The following is a 21,342-nucleotide window of genomic DNA, read 5'->3' as shown; positions in this document are numbered from 1 at the left end:
CCCACGCCCCCCACCTTACCCTGGCAAATATTCATATCTTGATTCCTGAAACCTGTGAATGTTCCCATACAAGGCAAAAGGAACTTAGCAGATGTGATTACTTGAAGAATCTTGAAATGAGCACATTAACCTCAATTATCCAGGTGGGCCGAATGGGATCATAAGGGTCCTCATAAAAGGGAAGTGAGGAGGAGGAGGGCAAAGTAGGCAAAGTCCTGTTGATGGCGGCAGTGCCTTTGATGCATAGCCAGGAGCTCCAGCGGTGTGTGGGTAGCTTCTAGAAGCTGTAAAGGGTAAGCAAGCCATTTCTCCCCTGTAACGTCCAGAAGGAACGCAGCCTTACCAACACCTCGATTTTAGCTCATTGGGAATAATTTTGGACTTTTGACCTCCATGACCCTAAGATAATAAGTGTGTTCTATTTTAAGTTCCTAATTTTGTGTCCATTTGGTACATTAGCCATAGCAAACTAACATACTGCTGTGCGTGCATTCATGCAGCTCCCGGTGTAGCCATGGACTCAGAACTCCCGGTGCCATCACACTGACGTCTTTGCATGAAACCCCTCCCCTATCCGTCTACCCAAATCCTATCTTGCTCTTCAAGAGTCAATTAAACCATCGCTTTCTTTGGCATCTGCCCTGGGCTCCCCAACTGTCCACCATCTCCTAACCCACCTACTTTTAGCCCATGTCATACTTGAGTTGAAATCATTGATGACTGTGTTTCTGTTTGTGCCACTTTGCCAAGTTGCTGCCTAATAAGGGGCTTTGTCACTTGTCACTTAGCTATTTGCTAGGCCTCCCCAACAATCTAGTAAGCTGGCAGAGAACAGGGCCTACTCCCCTGTGTGTGTGTGCATGCACACATGTGTCTTCCCTATGTTTCGTGCACAGTGCTCCAAACACCCAAAATAGCATTAAAGTAAGGCTCACTGGAAAAGAGAAACCACTCTCTTTTGTAATGAGTTATTTCTTAGTGAATAAGTGAAAAGAAAAGTATTCATGATATTTTATTATAATGTACTTTATTACACTAACATGTTAAATTAAGTTCATTTATTCAGTTATTTTTCTCCTTGAGGAGGAACTCCCAATAGCATTTGATTCTAGTCAGAATTACTGGTTTTCATACTGACGGTTTTTCACTTCGACCACCAGATGCGGTATCAAACACAGCCAAATACATCCATTTGACCTACATTAGCTGGGTTCCTACTATGTATAAATAGTGTTTAAGACCTGGAGAAACATGGGCGCCTGGGTGGCTCAGTGGGTTAAGCCGCTGCCTTCGGCTCAGGTCATGATCTCAGGGTCCTGGGATCGAGTCCCACATCGGGCTCTCTGCTCAGCAGGGAGCCTGCTTCCCTCTCTCTCTCTGCCTGCCTCTCTGTCTACCTGTGATCTCTGTCTGTCAAATAAATAAATAAAATCTTAAAAAAAAAAAAAAGACCTGGAGAAACAAATGAACAAATCAAAGCTTATGTTCTTGGGTAGGGGGGTGAAGATCTGCAAATATTATCCAGCAAAACAATGAAGAACACGTAGTGGTGAAGTGACTGAGTTCTTTTCCTTCAGAGAGGAAATCGAGTCTTTAATGAGGAAAAAACATGGTGCTCAACAGGAGAGCAGGTGGTCATACTTAAGGACCAGGACTTTGAATTTCAACAGAACTGAATTGGAATCCAGGTTCACCACCCACTCTTTCCCCCCCACAGGTTATTTAACTACTCCCCCCCACCCCCCCAGCCAAGCGACCTCATGTCTGGGGGAAAAAAAGGGATAATAGGCATTTGCTCTCATAGGTGATGAGAGACCTGCAAAATAACTCGTGCAAAATACTTAACATGGTGCCAGACACATACCAAGCCATTAATAAAGAGTAGCTATTACTTCCATAAATTTAAAACAATAAAATACCTGAATAATCATTTCAAAACCAGGTTTCCTTACTCAATATTACAAGTTGTAAAACATTAACTTATAAAAATAAATACTGAGAAAGGTAGAAGATGGTGCTTTGCTCCACCCGGATCACTGTTTCTGTATGAGGTGCTCTGTCCCCCAGCAACTGCTTCCACTTGGAGAGTAGTGCCCTGAACTCAACTGTCTCAGCTCAAGTTATGCCCCCTTCTGGTGGAGCTGGAGAACCACAGCCAGCCCTCTAATTGCAATGTGGATCCATTTTGAAGGGCCATGCCCGCTCCAGAGCTCCCTGAGATGGCCAGAGGCCTCTGGAAACCTGTTCTGTTTCCTCACTCCCCAGGAAGCTACCTCCCCAGACTTCCCCATGGGGAGCATGGTTGGCATCCTCTCTCTGTAAGAGGGTAGTGCTTCAGGCCCTGGTGGCCCATTAGTTCTCTGCCACATTCATTCAACTCTGCCATTCGTGTGTGAAAGCAGCCATTGACAGCACATAAATGAATGGGTGTGGCTGAAGTAGAGTAAAGCCTGATTTTATGGACACTGAATTTGAGTATCTTAATTTCACCTGTCAAATACTTGGTTTTTCCCGTTTTTAAATGGTAGAAGAAATTCTTAGCTCAGTGGGGTTCAAAAAGGATGTAACTAGACTTATTGTGATCATTTTGCCATAGATACAGTGACTCATGGTATACAACTGAAACTAATGTAATGTTACATGTCAGTTATATCATAATCTTAAAAATGAGCAGCAGGCTAGATAAGGCCAGTGTGCCATGTTTTGCCATCTTTTAAGCTAGAAGAATGGGGTAGAGCAGTGAGGTGTTCATGAAGCTATCATTCTAGTGCATATGAGTTGACAGAATTGGCTATGATGGGACCCTAGAGCTTGTAACCTTGTTCAGAGGATGCAGGAGACCCCTTCCTGGTTCCACAAGGGTCAAGAGAAAGTGGAGAAAAAATGAGAAGGAGTGAAATTAACATTCATAACTACTTTAGAAACTTAGTACCACCAAGAAAATAATATAGCAAAATAAAAGGAATGATTTTAAGCACGATGTGAGGGGTGCCTGGCCGGCTCAGTCAGTGGAGCATGAGACTGTTGATCTCAGAGTTGTAAGTTCAAGCCCCTAACTAGGTAGAAAGATGACTTAAAATTATGATCTTAAAAAAAAAAAAAGAAAAATTCACCATATGATATTTTTCATTTAGAAAACTTCGTCTTCACTAGTAAACAGAACTAGGAGGTTAGAGTGGATGTAGCTAAGTAATCATTTTAAAAAACACAATTGCAATTTGCTAGTGTATGAATGTTTATAAAGAATATTTAATGATATGATAAAGAATAGAGAAAAGAAATAGAATTTCACAACTGTGGGAACTGGTCTTTCTACCCAAACACAGCACCCTTCTACAGTCCATTCTTCTCAAGAAGAAACACCTTGGAGGAATTTATTTACTTAACAAACATTAATTCTTGACCCTGAAACATTTGGCTTCTTGTTTTCCCATGTATATGTTCTTATTTGGCTTGGCTTCTTTTTAAACTTCTGTACTCCTTTAAATCATACCTTTTCTTTTTGGGTCATTTTTATTTTTGCTTTGTTGCTGTACAACCTTAGCTTTGAAATTAGTCCTTATGGCTCCTCTTTCCACATGCCTTCATCATGTGTAATGGTAAGGTTTCCTCTGAATTCACACTTGTCTTCCATCCAACTTTTACTTCTCTAATTCTGGACTCCCCTTCACAGCCACCTCCTGTACATTCTCAGAATCAATGAAGAAAGTGTTGTTTTAGCTCAAAGTATTTGAGAGAACGGCATCCTCTCTATGGATTGACATTGCTATACTGAGAAATATGGAGACTAGGCGTGCTGATTTCACTTGATACCAGCTGTAATAGACAGTTAATGACTATGTCCTTGGCTTTGGAGGTCTCCAGATTCTTCTCTCTAGACACTTGGAGACTGATTTGATCCACGCTTGTCATGATGAGTTCAGACGCCAGGATCTGGGTGGGAGAACTGTCATGAAACTCAGTGTCCATGATGTACTGCTTATATAACTCGACCACCTTCTGCTCCAAGTACTCATTCAGCACTGCATTCGACATGGGCTTCTGCATTTGCAGGCTGCTTTTCTCTTTGATGCTGGTTATTCTCCAGTAGGATGAGTACCGCTGGATAGGTTTCTGGGGAAAGTAGCTGGGCTGGGGGGAAATGGAATCCTCCATGGGCAAAGGAATCTCCGATGACTTCAGCAAGGGGCCGTATTCAAAACTGCTCTGAGGGGGAAAATCTGTTGTCACTGAATTAATAGCCATCACCTGGTCCCCTGCAATATGTAAGTCATTGTAATTCTTGCAAATACTCTGGCAGGAGGGTGGAACCAAGTAGGTCTCTCGGCTGGAGTCTCTACATATTTCAACTGCAGCCACATTGGGACTTTCAAACACAGGATTGGGGTTCGTCTGCAGCATTGTGGCTCTCTGATTTCTACTGTGTTGGCTCTCTCTTGAATGCACTGAAGAAATAAACTTGTCTGAGGATTTGCAGCTCACATACCGACTTCGCACTTGGGCTTCATCCACAGAGCAGTAGGAATGAGTAGCAGATTTGGTCTCTTCTTCCCTCTCCTCAGCCACCTGCTCATTATAAGATGAACAGCTCCAGTGGATGTCCTTCTGGTAAGCAAGTCCACTGAGATACCCTTCGGACAGCATTCTAGAAAGAGAGTTGATAAGTAATAATGGGGGAAATGAAGACTGGAATTGTAAAAATGAGCAGTTGAACACGGCAGTGATGTCCATTATCACCACTGCTATTCAACATAGTACTAGAAGTCCTAACCTCAGCAATCAGACAACAAAAGGAAATTAAAGGCATCCAAATCGGCAAAGAAGAAGTCAAACTCTCACTCTTTGCAGACAATGTGATACTTTATGTGGAAAACCCAAAGGACTCCACTCCAAATCTGCTAGAACTCATACAGGAATTCAGTAAAAGTCAGGATATAAAATCAATGCACAGAAATCAGTTGCATTTCTATACACCAACAACAAGACTGAAGAAAGAGAAATTAAGGAGTCGATCCCATTTACAATTGCACCCAGAACCATAAGATACCTAGGAATAAACCCAACCAAAGAGGCAAAGAATCTGTACTCAGAAAACTATAAGGTACTCATGATAGAAATGGAGGAAGACACAAAGAAATGGAAAAATGTTCCATGCTTATGGATTGGAAGAACAAATATTGTGAAAATGCCTATGTTATCTAAAGAAATCTACATGTTTAATGCAATCCCTATCAAAATATCATCAATTTTTTCAAGGAAATGGAACAAATAATCCTAAAATTTATAGGGAACCAGAAAAGACCCCGAAGAGCCAGAGGAATGTTGAAAAAGAAAGCCAAGGGCGCCTGGGTGGCTCAGTGGGTTAAGCCACTGCCTTCGGCTCGGGTCATGATCTCGGGGTCCTGGGATCGAGTCCCACATCGGGCTCTTTGCTCGGCAGGAGGCCTGCTTCCCTCTCTCTCTCTCTCTCTCCCTGCCTCTCCATCTACTTGTGATCTCTCTCTGTCAAATAAATAAATAAAATCTTTAAAAAAAAAAAAAGAAAAAGAAAGCCAAAGTTGGTGGCATCACAATTCCAGACTTCAAGCTCTATTAGAAAGCTGTTATCATCAAGGCAGTATGGTACTGGCACAAAAACAGACACATAGATCAATGAAACAGAATAGAAAGCCCAGAAGTAGACCCTCAACTCTATGGTCAACTAATCTTTGACAAAGCAGGAAAGAATGTCCAGTGGTAAAAAGACAGTCTCTTCAACAAATGGTGTTGGGAAAATTGGACAGCCACATGCAGAAAAATGAAACCGGACCATTTCTTTACACCACACACGAAAATAGACTCAAAGTGGATGAAAGACCTCAATGTGAGAAAGGAATCCATCAAAATCCTTGAGGAGAACACAGGCAGCAACTTCTTCGACCTCAGCCACAGCAACTTCTTCCTAGAAACATCGCCAAAGGCAAGGGAAGCAAGGGTAAAAATGAACTACTAGGACTTCATCAAGATCAAAACCTTTTGCACAGCAAAGGAAACAGTCAACAAAACCAAAAGACAACTGACAATGGGAGAAGATATTTGCAAACGACATATCAGATAAGGACTAGTTTCCAAAATCTATAAAAAACTTATCAAACTCAACACCTAAAGAACAAAAAAATCCAATCAAGAAATGGGCAGAGGACATGAACAGACATTTCTGCAAAGAAGACAACCAGATGGCCAACGGACACATGAAAAAATGCTCCACATCACTCTGCATCAGGGAAATACAAATCAAAACCACAATGAGATACCACCACAGGCCAGTCAGAATGGCTAAAATTAACAAGTCAGGAAATGCCAGATGCTGGTGAGGATGCAGAGAAAAGGGAATTCTCCTACACTGTTGGTGGGAATGCAAGCTGGTGCAACCACTCTGGAAAACAGCATGGAGGTTCCTCAAAAAGTGGAAAATGGAGCTACCGTACCACCCAGCAATTGCACTATTGGTAATTTACCCTAAAGATACAAATGTAATGATCTGAAGGGGCACGTGCACCTGAATGTTTATAGCAGCAATGTCCACAATAGACAAACTATGGAAAGAACCTAGATGTCCATCAACAGATGAATGGATAAAGAAGAAGTGGTATATATATACAATGGAAAACTATGCAGCCATCAAAAGAAATGAAATCTTGCCATTTGTGATGATGTGGATGGAACTAGAGGGTATTATGCTGAGGGAAATAAGTCAATCAGAGAAAGACAATTATCATATGATCTCCCTGATCTCCCTCCCATATGAGGAAGTTGAGAGGCAATGTGGGGGATTTGGGGGGTGTAGGATAGGGATAAATGAAACAAGATGGGATTGGGAGGGAGAGAAACCATAAGAGACTCTTAATCTCACAAAACAAACAGAGTTGCCATGGAGAGGGGGATAGGAGAGGGTGGTTGGGTTATGGATATTGGGGAGGGTATGTGCTATGATGCGTGCTGTGAAGTGTGTAAACCTGGTGATTCACAGACCTGTACTCCTGGGGCTAATAATACATTACATGTTAATTTAAAAAAATCCATACAATAAGAAAATGAGCAGTTGATGGTAGCAAAAATAAAGGGGGGCACCTGGGTGGCTCAATGGGTTAAGTGTGTCTTTGGCTCAGGTCATGATTTCAGGGTCCTGGAATCAAGCCCCACATTGGACTCTCTACTCAGCAGGGAGTCTGCTTCTCTCTCTGTGCTCCCTCACTCCCTCCCCCACCCCTGCAAATTAAATTTTTTAAAAGATTTTATTTATTTGTCAAAGAGAGAGCACAAGCAGGGAGAGCAGCAGACAGAGGTAGAATCAGACTTCCTGCTGAGCAAGGAGCCCAATATGAGACTCAATCCCAGGACTGGGCATCATAACCTGAGCAGAAGGTAGGTGCTTAACCGACTGAGCCATCCAGGCATCCCCAAATTAAACTTTTAAAAAAAATTAAAAATAGAGGACAAAAAAGAAGGTGATAACATTTATTCACCAAGCCTTTAATAATTATGTGCCTGCTGTATACCAGGACTATGGCCTATGGTAGAGATAAAAAGACAAAGAGAAATAGTTGAGTCTTTCAAGAAGGTTCTACTATGGGAGAAAAGCTGGGTGCAGACAATTACAATATTACATCACGGAGGATTGGAACAGTGATGAGTACCAAGAAAGTACAGAAGAGGAGCCCCAATATAGCCTGGGGCAAAGGCAGAGAAGTCACAGAATATGTCCTAGGGAAGGTGACATTTCAGCTAAATTGTGAACACTGGAAGTTTCAGCCATACAGAGTTAAAAGAGAATATGTTGGCGTGGCATTTTGGCCGTGTGCCAAGATGCTGAGCATAAGTGGAAGGGGCTAGAAAGACTGTAATTGGGTCTTGGAGGGCCTTGGGTGTCAGGCAGCAGTGTTTGCTTTCTGTTCGAGAGGAAATGGGGACTGACTGAAAAGTTGGAAATTGGGGAAATAACTAGTGGGTTATGGGGGGAGGGGGTGGAATGCAGAAACTTACAATAAATTTTACTGAAAGTAAGAACTGTGTCTTACTCATCTTTGTATTGCTCCCTGGGAACTGGCACAACTGTTTGCATTTTGAAGGGACTCAAAATATAGCTGTTAATAGCTTGAATTAAGTAATCAACAATGGCAGGTAGGAAAAGAATTCACTACAAACCCATCACAAAGGCCCACGGAGCCTCCCTATATCTGCAGCAGGAGGGGTTTCCTGCTCTGTCCTGCCTGCTTCTCACTGTATGACATCCTGGACATGTCTCTGCGCCCAGTTGATATGTTTACCTCTCCCCTAGTTAGCAGGGAACTTTCTGGATCTGGGGCTTTGGCTCCACCTGCCTCCCCTCTGCCCCCTCAGCAGGTGTCCCTGGAGTCTAGAGTGGCTGGAACAGGCTGGAAAAAGAGCAGCTGCGTTTTCTAAAAAAGGAACCATGTGGCATTCCTGGCAGTGGGACTCCAGACAACAGAAAAGGTAACTGTTCCTCATTGGCTTTGAGGGCCAGGCTTTTCAGACACATCTATTAACTTGAGCCTGAAATTGAAAAGTCAAATGAGGGGACGCCTACATGGCTCAGTTGGTCAAGTGCCAGCCTTTGGCTCAGGTTAGGATCCCAGAGTCCTGGGATAGAACTCCTTGCTCAGTGGAGAGTCTGCTTCTCCCTCTCCCTCTGCCTGCCTTTCCCACTGCTTGTGCTCTGTCTCACTCTCACAAATATTAAAAAACAAAACAAACAGACAAAAAGTGTTTTTTAAAAAGTCAAATTAGGAAATAATGTTATCTAAACAGAAGGGTCCTATTTTTACATTTTAGCATCTATATTGTTACTCCCCAAGTGATTTTTTAGTTGTATAAGGATAATATTATAAACAGAAAAAAAAACAGTATACTTGTTTTAATTGTATAAGTTACTTTTTCAGTGTTGATTTTTCTTTTTTAGAACTACTGGGAGATAGAGTCAGTAAATTTATCAATTATTTAAGTAATTACTGTATTCTACTCATTGTTCCATACCATAAAGACACAAAATTAAAGGTCTTCAACAAATCTGTGAGGTGATTCTTGTGTGCCAGACACACGTAGGAGGATAATGAAACTGTTTCCTGAGAAAACTTCCTAAGTGTAGTTCTTCCCTCAAACTGAACATCAAGATGGAAAGGCAGCTCTTAGATCCATGAGAAGCAAGTAATTGACAAAGCAAAGCACCTTATCCTACAGCTGTAATAGTGATACAACTCTTTCCCAACTCACCCCCTCCGCCCCATCCCAGCTGCCCCTAGGGACTTCAGCCTTCAAGGTCTCAGAATACCATCTGAGAAACCAGAACAAAAATGAGACTTTTTACTTCTGAGTTCATAAATGGTCTTCTAGAATTCTTGGCAGAATCCAGTTTCAGAAAAAGGGCTTTTAGGGCACCTGGGTAGCTCAGTGGGTTAAAGCCCCTGCCTTCGGCTCAGGTCATGATCCCAGGGTCCTGGGATTAAGCCCCACATTGGGCTCTCTGCTCAGTGGGGAGCCTGCTTCCTCCTCTCTCTGCCTGCCTCTCTGCCTAATTGTAATCTCTGTCTGTTGAATAAATAACTAAATTATCTTTAAAAAAAAAAAAGAAAAGGGGATGCCTGGGTGGCTCAGTTGGTTAAACCACTGCCTTTGGCTCAGGTCATGATCCCAGTGTCCTGGGATCCAGTCCCACATCCGGCTCTCTGCTCAGAGGGAGCCTGCTTCTCTCTCTGCCTCTGCCTGCTCTTGCGCTTGTGCTCGCGCGCTCTCTCTCTCTCTGACAAATAAATAAATAAAAATATTTAAAAAGAACAGAAAATGGGCTTTTGAGAAAATGTAACTTGAACTTTTAAACTTGAGACTCCAGAGCCCTAAAAGATGTAGGGTATGGTATTTACACATCCATATGAGACCACTGGATATAATTCCCCACCGGTGGAAGTGCTGTGACTCCAGCTAGCTTTGGGAAGCCAGATAGAGAGGTCTGCGCCCTACCTCCCACAGAAAATATGAGGAAGCAGCAAGTTGAGGGAAATTCTCTCCTGCTCAACATGGTGTGGGAGGATGAGAACCGGCCACATGGATTGCTTCAATGGACAGGAATGAGGCTGCCTCATCAAGTCGGCTCATACACCCAGAGCCTCCAGACCTGGAGGACACCTAGGTTAGTGGTGGGAAGATTGCAGACATATTTATAGACTGTTCTCCAGGTACCGGATGAATAAGTTTCCATGGATCCCCATACGATGACTCATTGACCACCAAGCATGTCCCCTCCCCTCATATGCACAAGTGTGTGAGCAAGCTGGCATTGAGGGGAGAACCCAGTGAGGAAGGAGCCCTGAAGTGACTGAAGAGCTCCTGATCAATTTTTAATCTTAATATTCATAAGAAAATTGAGAACAGGAGAAGAGACAAGTGCAATAACATTTCAGAAGCCAGAAAGTGGGAGACCAAGGGTTAATGTCTTTGGAGATGAGAAAACTGACTCTTAATAAGAACCGCGGAAAAATCCAAGAGCCAATTCTGGGCAGAAGGGATGTGAGCTACTGTCTATATTCTCAAGGGGACAGAGTGGATAAAACAATCTTTAATTAAAAGTAGGATGCAATAGGGACGCCTGGGTGGCTCAGTTGGTTGGACGACTGCCTTCGGCTCGGGTCGTGATCCCGGAGTCCCGGGATCGAGTCCCGCATCGAGTCCCGCATCGGGCTCCCGGCTCCATGGGGAGTCTGCTTCTCCCTCTGACCTTCTCCTCGCTCATGCTCCCTCTCACTGTCTCTCTCTCAAATAAATAAATAAAATCTTTAAAAAAAAAAAGTAGGATGCAATAAAAAAATTCTCAAGTCCTTAGAAATTAAAAATGTTAGTGAATTTTAAAGCTCAGTAGAATGATTGGGAAGTAAAGGTGACGCAAACTCCCAGTTTGAAAGTAGAACAAAAATACAAGATGAAAAATGGTAAAGATAAAATAAGAAAACCAGTCCAGGAGATTCATTGTTTGAGCAACAGAAGGCTCAGAAAGAAGACAGAGAATACAGGGGAGAAATTTAAACAAACAGTATTTCCCAGAACTGGAGGACAGGTTTCCAGAATACTGGGTAAATGCCCACTTTTCCTATAGGTCCCCTCTTGTTACTGTAAACTAAATGCTTGGGAAAAAGAGAAAACTTTATACATTTTTCAGAGAGAAAAAAGAATACAAGAGCCAGAATGTTTAGACTCCAAAGCAACACAAGAAGAAATAATGTTATGTAACAATGTCTAAAAATTTTTGGTTGAAATTTATAATCAACCTAGGATTTAATAACCAAATCATCGAGTATAATGATAAAATAGATATTTTTTAAGTCACAAGTCTCAAATAGCTCATCTCCCAGGAAGTCAGTGGAAGATGTGCTCTACTGAAAGGAGTTAGAGGCTCAAAAGGCAACTTGGCTGCTTGAAATAGATCAGAAGTCTTCTGGAGACTTCATAAGTCTGAGCACTCTGAAGTAAGATTTGTGTAATTGACTATGGACTTAGCGGTGAATTAGGAAAAGCAAAGCAAGTGAAAAATTTCAACCAGTGCTGTCCAACAGAACTTTCTGAAATGATGCAATGATCTCTTTCTGTCCAAAATGTTAAGCAATAGCTACATGTGGTTAGCAAGCCCTTGAAATGCAGCTAATGAAACTTAATTTAATTTTATTTAAATTCATTTAAAACCCCACATGGCACTCTATGGGACAGCATAGGATTAGAAGATACTGAAGGTGATAACATAAAACTTTAAAATACTCAAGACAGGCAATGTAATTATAATTTAATGTGTACCAGGTGATCACTGTCATTCACTGTCATAGCAATAATTCTAGAGCCACATCTGATTAATTCATCTCTGTACTCCTTTCAAGGAGTGTTGGAGAGGGGTTCTCAAAAGCTAGTGAACCAAGGACATAAACTCTGAGCTATTTGTTGATGGTCTATGGGACCCTAATCTGAGACACTTTAGCTATTTTGAAACCAAGATTATATGACACTTCCTGTTCATTTTTTTTTTCCCATTACTGTGTGGGGAAGTCTAGAATCCCTATGTGAGTGGTTCAAGGAAATTTTTAAAAGCTATGTTTTAACAGTGTGGTCTCTTAGGTGGGTCTGAGGTGATGAAAGTGCCATCTAATACAGATTTCTCAGGTGATGGAAATGTGAAATATCTCTGTTGTCCAACACGATAGCCAAGAGCCACATAGGACTAGTGAGGGCAGAAAACATAGCTAGTGTGACAGTTTCCTTTCATTTAAATTGCCATGTTTGGCTGTCATATCACACTCTGCAGATCTAGGGAATTATAATCTCCAGCTTATAAATTAGGAAAAAGTTGTGCAGCAAAAAAAAAAAAAAGATATGGTTTACTACATGGCTGAGTTGGACATAGTTTTGGATAGTAACAATAATATATAAAGTGGTGAAAATTGATCTAAACAAATTTGAGGTGTAGTCACAGGATGACAAAGTGAGGAGACAAGAATAGTACTTGATCATGTAGAGTCATGTAATAGCAATAAAAATTGTCTTGGGCATTTGCCTCCGTGTTGAGAGTGGGTGGCCAACTGGTGTAGACAAAGGAACACTGACTTAGTACTTGGTGTATGTATTTGATAGAAGCCGGGGGGGGGGGGGAAGAAACGAAATCATTATCTGGTTGATGACAAAGCAATAAATGAGGCCCCAAAGAGAAAAATATAAAAGTTGGCAGTAAATACTAAATAATTATTAATAAAAAGGAGATAAAAGTTTCTTTTGGAAAAGAGGGGCAGGGACTGCTGTTTTGCCTAACAAACCTCTTAGGATAATCTGACCCAGTTTATGTTCATGTACAACTTGGATTCATTTCTTAATGAAAGTAGAAAATATTACTATTTTTTAAAGATTTTATTTATTTATTTGACAGAGATCACAAGTAGTCAGAGAGGCAGGCAAAGAGAGAGAGGGGGAAGCAGGCTTCCCGCCGAGCAGAGAGCCCGATGCAGGGCTTTATCCAAGGACCCTGGGATCATGACCTGAGCCGAAGGCAGAGGCTTTAACCCACTGAGCCACCCAGGCGCCCCAAAACTATTACTATTTTTAAAGTAACTAAGGGGTTGGGGGGGGGGGGGGGGAAGAGGCTGGCCCTTCCTATACAGCTGAGTTTGTGGTTAAGGATAAAACACTTTTTTTTTTTTTTATTTTTGAGAGAAAGAGCATGCAGGCAGGGTGGGGAAGCAGATGTGTTGGGGTTGGGGATGGTGTGTGAGGGTAGGGACAGAGGGAGAGAGAGAATCTTAACAGGCTTCATGCCCAGCACAGAGCTGAACCTGGGGCTTGACCTCACAACCCTGATACCATGACCTGAAATGAAATCAAGAGTCAGACGCTTGACCAACTGAGTCACTGAGGTGCCTCAAAGATAGAACATATTCTAAGGGTGAAGAAGAGACAGAAAAATCACTGTAAAAGGTAAACTTTTATTTGGATCTAAAAAACAAGAAGGATTTGAGGAGGCATGAGAAAGAGGAAGAATTCTTGCAGAGAGAGAAGTCAACAGAAGTGAAGAGACTTGAGTTGTCATTCTCCTGTTGTCAGTAATAGACACCAGTCTGGGTGGGGTACAAGTGTCTATTTTTCACAGTCATGATTACCTAAGGGTTTTACTAAAATTTCACAGTCCTTCTTTATTAGCCCTTGTTCCCATTCAGCCCTATCCCAAATCTCCCATTATGTGTCCTGTTTCTTTTTATACCAAATAATCAGCCCTAATGGGTCTTCTTTCATTTTATGTAAATGATGTTTATCAGCACTATAGATCATCTCCACTCCTCCAAAACAATGATGGAAGAAGGTCTAGGATTTGGTTTGGAATAATGGGTCTTTTGCACCACTATCAGCTGAGAGCTTTGTTGGTAACTTGATTCTGGTGGAACAAGAACCCTATTCTTTTGACGTGTGGGGCCCTGTGCAGGCCACTAAGACAGAAAGCGGTAAGTCCAATGATGGAACAGCAGAAAATAGGTCCTAATTTCTAGGGAGAGGTATGCTTATGGATAAAGGAAAAGATTGCTTGGAGGGAAGAGCATTTGGGGAAGTAAGTCGAGTCCTGTGAGGCTGAGGACGTGCAGTGTACCTTGCTGGCCGTACAAAGCTCTGGAAGGTAACTAAGCCCATGTGGAGCCTGCTGGGTTCATCCCCAGCGGAGGGGATTAGGACAAGAATCAGGGAGGGAGGTAGCAGAAGAGGAAGAGAAGAAATGAACTTGAGGGACCAAGACTCGTGCACATGGAAATGAAGGAGAGGAGCCAAAAATAACCAAGTCTGGGCCTGCTGGGGAAATGGCACCAGCACTGATGAAAATGGGAGATCAAGAGAAAGAGCTGGAAAAGGAGCTAACAGGTTTAGTTGAGTTCCACTTGAGTCTCACACGAGATGACCTTTCTGAGTGCCAGTCTCTAATTGTACATTGGAGATGCAGGCAGGGAGCCCATTAGAGAGGCCACTTACAGTCCACAGTGAAATCATTTTCCAGGTGTGAGCAGTGGGAATTTATACTGGAAGCTCAACGAGCTTCTGAGTGTTGGTAGTCATTTCGGTGGGGAGCCTGCCTTGCACAGCCCAAGGAGGAATGAGTCACAGCCAGAGCAGTAGTATCGATAGTTTTGTAAAGACTACAAGAACTTCAAATAACTTGGACAACTCATATTCTTAAAATCTACATTCAAAGGTAAAGTTTCATTGTATATTTGGACTATGGCAAAAAAAAAAAAATCTTGAATTAGTCATCAGGAGACCAGAATTCTGGTTCTGACCCTGTCACGAGCTGTGGTTTTAGTCTTGTTAACAACAAGCCAATGAAATACCTCACATCAGTGCTAGCTACAACCCACATCCTATTTTCAGTGCTTTTTATGTACTAAATCCCTGGATCCCCACAAAGACTCTAAGATGGAGGTACTATTATTATGCTCATTACATAGAAGTCAAAATTAATATGTCCAAAGCCACCTGATATTCAAACACTGGCAGTCAGAAAACAGAGCCCACACTCACATGTCACTTAACTCCTCAGAGACTCAACTTCTGATCTGTAAATGAAAAATGTAGGATTAGATTATCGGTCGAATCCCCTCAAATTTTAATACTGTGTGAGTTTTAAGTACAAAGAGTGTGTTGAGTGGGTTACTCAGAATCAAAAGCAGTTTCTGAAAATCAGCTGCAGAGGGCAGCAGAGAGCATGCTAAAGCAGCTTTTGAAAGCCTACTCTAAAGCTATGGAGAGGAATATTGGGTGAAATGTATAAACAAAAATTATATATTAACCCACTTAATATTTATAAAACCCTTTAATATACCACTAGAGTGAAAACAATTCTGTATATCCTGACATCCTAAAGTTTAAAAATAGAGAAATATTGAGTTTAATTATTAGCATTTTAAAAAATATTCAGTGATTACTTGTGAAATTTCTTGACATTAATCTCTTAATATATTGTCAAAGGTATACTTCAAACAAATATTAAGACATGTATTAGAGTAAATTTCATCTGAGACCCTGAAATGTAACCCAATGGATTATTTTAATTGTTCCAAGATATTTTATCACTCGAATTTTTGTTTCTCATCCTAGAGAAGATATATAGGTATATTTAGAATTGCCCATCAACTAAGTGTGAATAAAAAGACATCCAAGGACATTTGCAGATGAGATGTTCCAGGTGAATTTAGTCTATGTTAATCATTACCAGGCAGGGGAATACCAAAAGTAACCTTATATGCAAATTCACATCTTAGAAATATGTGCTAAAATGCAGAAGCTTGTTAAACCATTGACTTGGATTTCTGAAGAAATGGCAATGTGAATTCTTCCTTCTTCAGTAGCATTGATATCATTTCTCAGAAAACTCTTGTTCTACTCTGTACATGGAAATACTTTCCATTTATACCCAAACAAAATAAGCATAGATTAAGACCTCCCTAACAGGGAACATTTGGAAAAACCTAAGTTAGGGATCGGCAAACTTTTTTTTATAAGAGGCCAAATATTTAATATTTTAAGTCCCTTCTACTGCTAGTGTGCCTCATCACAGGAAAAAAGCCATAGACCATATGTAAACAAATGGATGTGGCCCTGCTCCAATAAAGCTTTATTTAGAAAAACAGGCAAAGAGCCAATTTGATTCATGGGCCATGGTTTGCCTACCCTTGACCTACATCAAAAGGCAGATGCAGTAGCGGGATAGAGCATAATAATAATCATAGTTGTGTCGGGTGCTTTCCATGCATTACGCCTCATTTTTCAATAACACTGCATGTTAGCTATTACCACAATTTGGATTTTCCAAGCCAGAAAGCCGAGGTTGAGATTGAACCCATGACCTTCCCAAGGACACAAAGCAACTAAGTGCTAGAGGCAAGATTCAAGTCCAAATGGATGAACCCCAAAGGATGTGGTCTGTTGTTAAAATATATCCCACCCCTGCCATGTTGAGAGCAGTTAACATCAAGCAGTCATGACCAGCAATGAGTCCTTTGAGAAGGGTGTCCACCCTGAGTCCCTTTACTAACAACAGCACTTGAGAATAAAGGAAGGAAAATACAGGGAAGTACAGAAAGAAAAGCTCCAAAAAGACAGTCTGTGTTCTCTCCCACAGAGGAATGACCCAGAGGACTTCACCCATGTCCCAATTGTGTACGGATGCCAGTATGTCTTTGAGGTATTCCAATAATTCATCCTCTCTGGTCTTTTAAACTTACCATGGGAACATTTTCCCTAACCTCTCCCACTGGCTATGGCCTGACTTCATCTTGCCTTAATGTTACAACCACAGAGTGATGTTAAAGATGTACTGTTTAACTATCCATAGCACCCTGTGACCTCCAAGGTCAAGTCCACATGAGGCCCTGTTGTTATCTGTCTTCCCAACCTCCTTTCTGCCTGTTACCGCAAGACTGGAGACCCAGCCTTGCCCGATTGCTGCCTATTCTCCACACCTCATGCCCATCCCAGGCCTTCGTGCATTTTTATTTGTCCCGAGATCCCTGCTTTGCTATCCAACCCCTGTTTGACCCTTTACGTTTCCTCTAGTCACAGTTCTGAGCTCCTGGCCATCCATTCAGCATCCTTATCCCAGAATGAGAAGTCTGACTTATTCTGTCCCTATTGCCAAGATATTTTTCATGATTGCATGCAATCATTCATGATTCATGCAATCAAAGTTCATGCAATCAATCATGATTCATGATTGCATGAACTTTGAGCAAAATCAGCTGCGACCTTAAAGAAGTCAGTGACATGAATCATTGGGTAAAGCTCCTTTGAATGAAGGAGTAACCAGCAATAGCAAAAGGAAAGTGAGAAGATTGGGACTGGTGGAAACTGGGGGTGATAGGTCTGAGGGCTGGGTTGAGCCAGGGGTGCAAAGAACCCTCCAGAGCTACATGAAAGAGGCAGCAGGGGCTGGCTTCTGGCCTTCTAGGAAATAAAGGCAAGCAAAGTCTGTTCAATGTTTTGGAGAAGATCCTGGGCCCGCCTAGGTGGGGTGCAGTTTGGTTCCCACCTGTTGTCAGCTTGTCTGCTTAAAATGATCTGCCTTTTTTTAAAGATTTTATTTATTTATTTGACAGAGACACAGAGAGAGAACACAAGGAAGGGCTGTGTGAGAGGGAGAAGCAGACCCCCCACTGAGCAGGGAGCCCAAAGTGGGGCTCGATTCCAGGACCCTGGGATCATGACCTGAGCCCAAGGCGGACGCTTAACAGAACAAGCCACCCAGGTGCGCCGAGATCTGCCTTTTAACAGTCACAAAATAGTATGTCTACAGGCACATCTTAGGCTTCTCAAAGTGGACATTGAGGTTTTTCTTGCCTTTTTACTGTGTGGCATCCCTGCATATACCTCCACGAGACTTTCCTTAGGCCAGATTTGAAGAAAGTGAATTACAACCTCATAGCCCTTGCAAATTGCCTTTCCAGGAGCTTGGGTCAATTCCCTCACCAGCAACACAGGAAATTAACTGTTTTCCACTGACATTCTTCAACACATTCTTATTTTGTATTTGCCAATCAGATGAGCAGATTTATTCTGGTTCAAGGATGAAGCACTGTCTTGTGAAGATTATGTGTAGGTGACCTATCAGAGATATATTCTTAATACCCTCCCAATCCTCAAAATACTCCATCTCTTCATCTTTTTTTCCTCTAATCTAAACCCTACATCCCATAATTCCAATCTTCACTTTTGTTTGTTTGTCTAAGATCTCGATTTCTGGGTCTTGTGACTAAACTACCAAAAGGTTATTGCTGAAAACCTTGAATTTTATTTTGTTCATAATGTATATTACTTTTTTTTCCATCATAAGAAGTAAATCTATGTTACATATTTTTCAGCAAGTGATACAAGAAATTTACCCAAAGCAAGATTTCTTTAGGAAGGATCTCTCCATCTAAACAAAGCTTCTGCGGTTTCCTTACTGTTGCCTTTGAAAGTACATGTTTTCTAGAGCTAGAAATGAACATTCCCTTCACTGTCTACCCTGCTTTATATTCCTCTTACTTCCTCTTGGGTAGGATCTGTCAGCGAATGCTCTAAAGTATCATTCATCCATATATCAAATCTTACTACAAAAGAAATGGTTTGGGATTATCTCTTCTATCAAACATGAAGTGATTCTTGATTTCTGAAAGTGTAATTTGATGGCTAAGAAAATAAAAGGCAAAAGGCCTCTGTTTACCATATTAACATCAGCAAGTAAACTTTCTGTTCAGTTCAGACGAAAGCTAACAATGACTCCCAAGGGTGTTATCTGGATCTGTGAATTTCCTTATTACAGAAACTGTAAATTTTGATGCAGAAAGTGTGTAAATATATTTCGGTCATAGTTTGGATTTTCTTCATGTTCGGTCTTGACCTCTCACAAATGAAAAAATTAAAGCTTACGATCACTTTTTTGGATTTGACACAAAATAAGAGGAATAGAAAAATAAGAAAATTGATCATAATAGTATTGGTATTGACTGATGTTACATTTCTTTGGTGTTCTCATTGTTAATCATTCGTTGTTCATTTTATTGTTAATTATCTCCATTAACATTTATTTAATCGTGGTCCTATCAACAAAATGCAGTTACAATATACTTGTTTGGCTTCTAAACTGAGAAAATCAAATTGTGAAGAACATGTGGATAATTGGAGAAATTTAAATATGGATCATATATTTGTAATAGTAACATATTGATGTTAAATTTCCTTAACACTGTAATTATGTAGAATACTGCCCTTTTCCTTAGGAGATAAATGCTCAAGAATCTGGGGGTGACATGTGTCCTAAAGTCACCAAAGAAACTGTGTCTATATTTGTGTGTGTGTGTGTGTGAAGAGAGAACAAGATAGAAAGTCAGTATGATATCATGCTGTAACTGATTCATCTCCATGATGGAAATTTGGGTGTTCATTGTACTATTTTTTCCATTTTAATATAGGTTTGAAACTTGGCAAAACAAGAACTAGGAGGAAAATAACTCTGTTTAGTGAATGAAGGCAAATTTACGTTCTGTCGTATTTGTGAAGAGCTTAGAGAGACAGTATCTTATATATCTGAGATAATCATTAGGTATGTGATCAGAAATGTTTCAGTACCTTGAAACTGCTATTGAAACCCCACTGTGCTGTGAGCTAACAGGATTAGTGCCCTAGCATTGTATATCCCCTACATGACCATTCTAATGTGAACTGAAAATACTCTCCTGGGCCCTTGGGTGGCTCAGTTGGTTGAGCAACTGCCTTCCGCTCAGGTCATGATCCTGGAGTCCTGGGATTGAGTCCCACATTGGGCTCCCTGCTCAGCGGGGAGTCTGCTTCTCCCTCTGACTTTCTCCCCTCTCAGGCTGTCTGTCACTCTGTCTCTCTCAAATAAATAAGTAAAATCTTTAAAAGAAGAAAAAGAAAATACTCTCCACTCCAACAGGAAGCGTCTCAAGCTCCGAAACACACTGTTACTACACTGACCTACAAAAGAAATGTTCCAAAAATATCAGTCTGAATATTCTGGCCAAGTCAGGTCTATATTGAAGCACAGACGGATGTCTGCCAGAAAATGGATGTTTGAGCAGATCTCCAGAAAATTCAGACAAAAGCCGGCCTTGGCATGCAGTGTCTGATACCCATAGGTAGACTTGCCCCCAATCAGCCAGATGGCAATTCAAAAAGCAATGGCACTGGAGATCACATTCGCTTTGAGTCTGCCCTGCCACTCGGGAAAACCCTTATCTCAAGCTCTCGGAATGAATAATTGAGAGTCAAGGCCAATTGGAACTTACTGTAATGGGACTCATCTCAAAACCCCGAACACTGTAACTCAATTCTAGAATTGTGCTGTCCCTGCAAAACCTGTGGTCAGGTTTTAGGCCTTTCTTTTCAAAACATAGAAGCTAAACCTGTGCCGCAGTTACTGCACGAGGACGGCATCGATCTCACAAGCAGTCCTGGATCCCACCCATCCAAATGGTTAGGTCAAAAAAGTCTTTCAGAAATGCCCAAAAGGTGACACTGGGGAGCTCAGAGAAGCAAGTGTCTGGCTTAATTGCCCTTTCTCGTCTGGCTCCCTGGAATGCTTGCTTCAACTCCCACTCACCACTGATTTGGTCAACTAGAAAGACATCTGAGATGTTACCATTGCATCTGGCTTCTGATGAGAATTGCCTAAAAGGGTGACAAGAGAGATGACCCAAGGGGTAGCACTGAGAGGGTCCATTGCCTCCTTTCTCTTACCTTCGCTGAACACTCTGCTCCTTTGGTCCTGAAGAAACAGTGATCGACCATATAGAGACGAATGAGCCAGCCAGGGCTCTCTTCAGAAATGTCAGCAAGCCTTACGCTGGTAAGACCAAGAAACTCAGCTGTTCATTGCTTGGCCATTCTTCTTATAACTGATCCCATGGAAAGAGTTGTGTTTGCTTGAGTCTGATTTGTGCTCAAGAACAGTGGGAAGTCCCAGGAAGGGGGGAGGCAATAACTGACAAACCCACACTGAGCCACAGAATGGTGTTTCTTCCCCTTTTTTGAAAAATGAAACCTATCTATGAAACTGTCTCTTGTTAAAATAGTCGATTGCCACACTTTATATAAGAACTCTATCAACCTAAGTTTACTCCTCTAACAGTAAATTCTCTGGGATCCCTTCACCAAAAGAGAGCCAGCGTCAGATAGCATTTAGAAAACTCTGTTTCATCGATGATCTATAATTTTGGAGAAATAGTCTCAGATTTGCACTCACAAATTTTAAAAATGCAAATTAAAACCATTTTCTCTCTCAAA

General features: G+C 41.5%; 1 protein-coding gene across 1 annotated transcript; it reads right to left on the bottom strand.

Annotated features, from left to right (window-relative positions):
* Positions 1 to 3,010: 3,010 nt before the first annotated feature.
* Positions 3,011 to 21,032, bottom strand: TASL (TLR adaptor interacting with endolysosomal SLC15A4). The gene is made up of 2 exons (XM_047716463.1): positions 20,797 to 21,032; positions 3,011 to 4,645 (listed from the first exon to the last, which is right to left on the bottom strand). Exon 2 carries the CDS (start codon positions 4,642 to 4,644, stop codon positions 3,751 to 3,753), a length of 894 nt encoding a protein of 297 aa, XP_047572419.1. The 5' UTR covers position 4,645; positions 20,797 to 21,032; the 3' UTR covers positions 3,011 to 3,750.
* Positions 21,033 to 21,342: the final 310 nt, after the last annotated feature.

This window comes from Lutra lutra, chromosome X, assembly GCF_902655055.1.
Source record: "Lutra lutra chromosome X, mLutLut1.2, whole genome shotgun sequence".
NCBI lineage: Eukaryota > Metazoa > Chordata > Mammalia > Carnivora > Mustelidae > Lutra > Lutra lutra.
The sequence above is the reverse complement of the archived record's forward strand: the minus strand, read 5'-3'. Positions and strand labels throughout refer to the sequence as shown.

Bases quoted from the DNA above. Each gene is read 5' to 3' on its own strand.
- TASL (XM_047716463.1), bottom strand. From the start codon at position 4,644: ATGCTGTCCGAAGGGTATCTCAGTGGACTTGCTTACCAGAAGGACATC.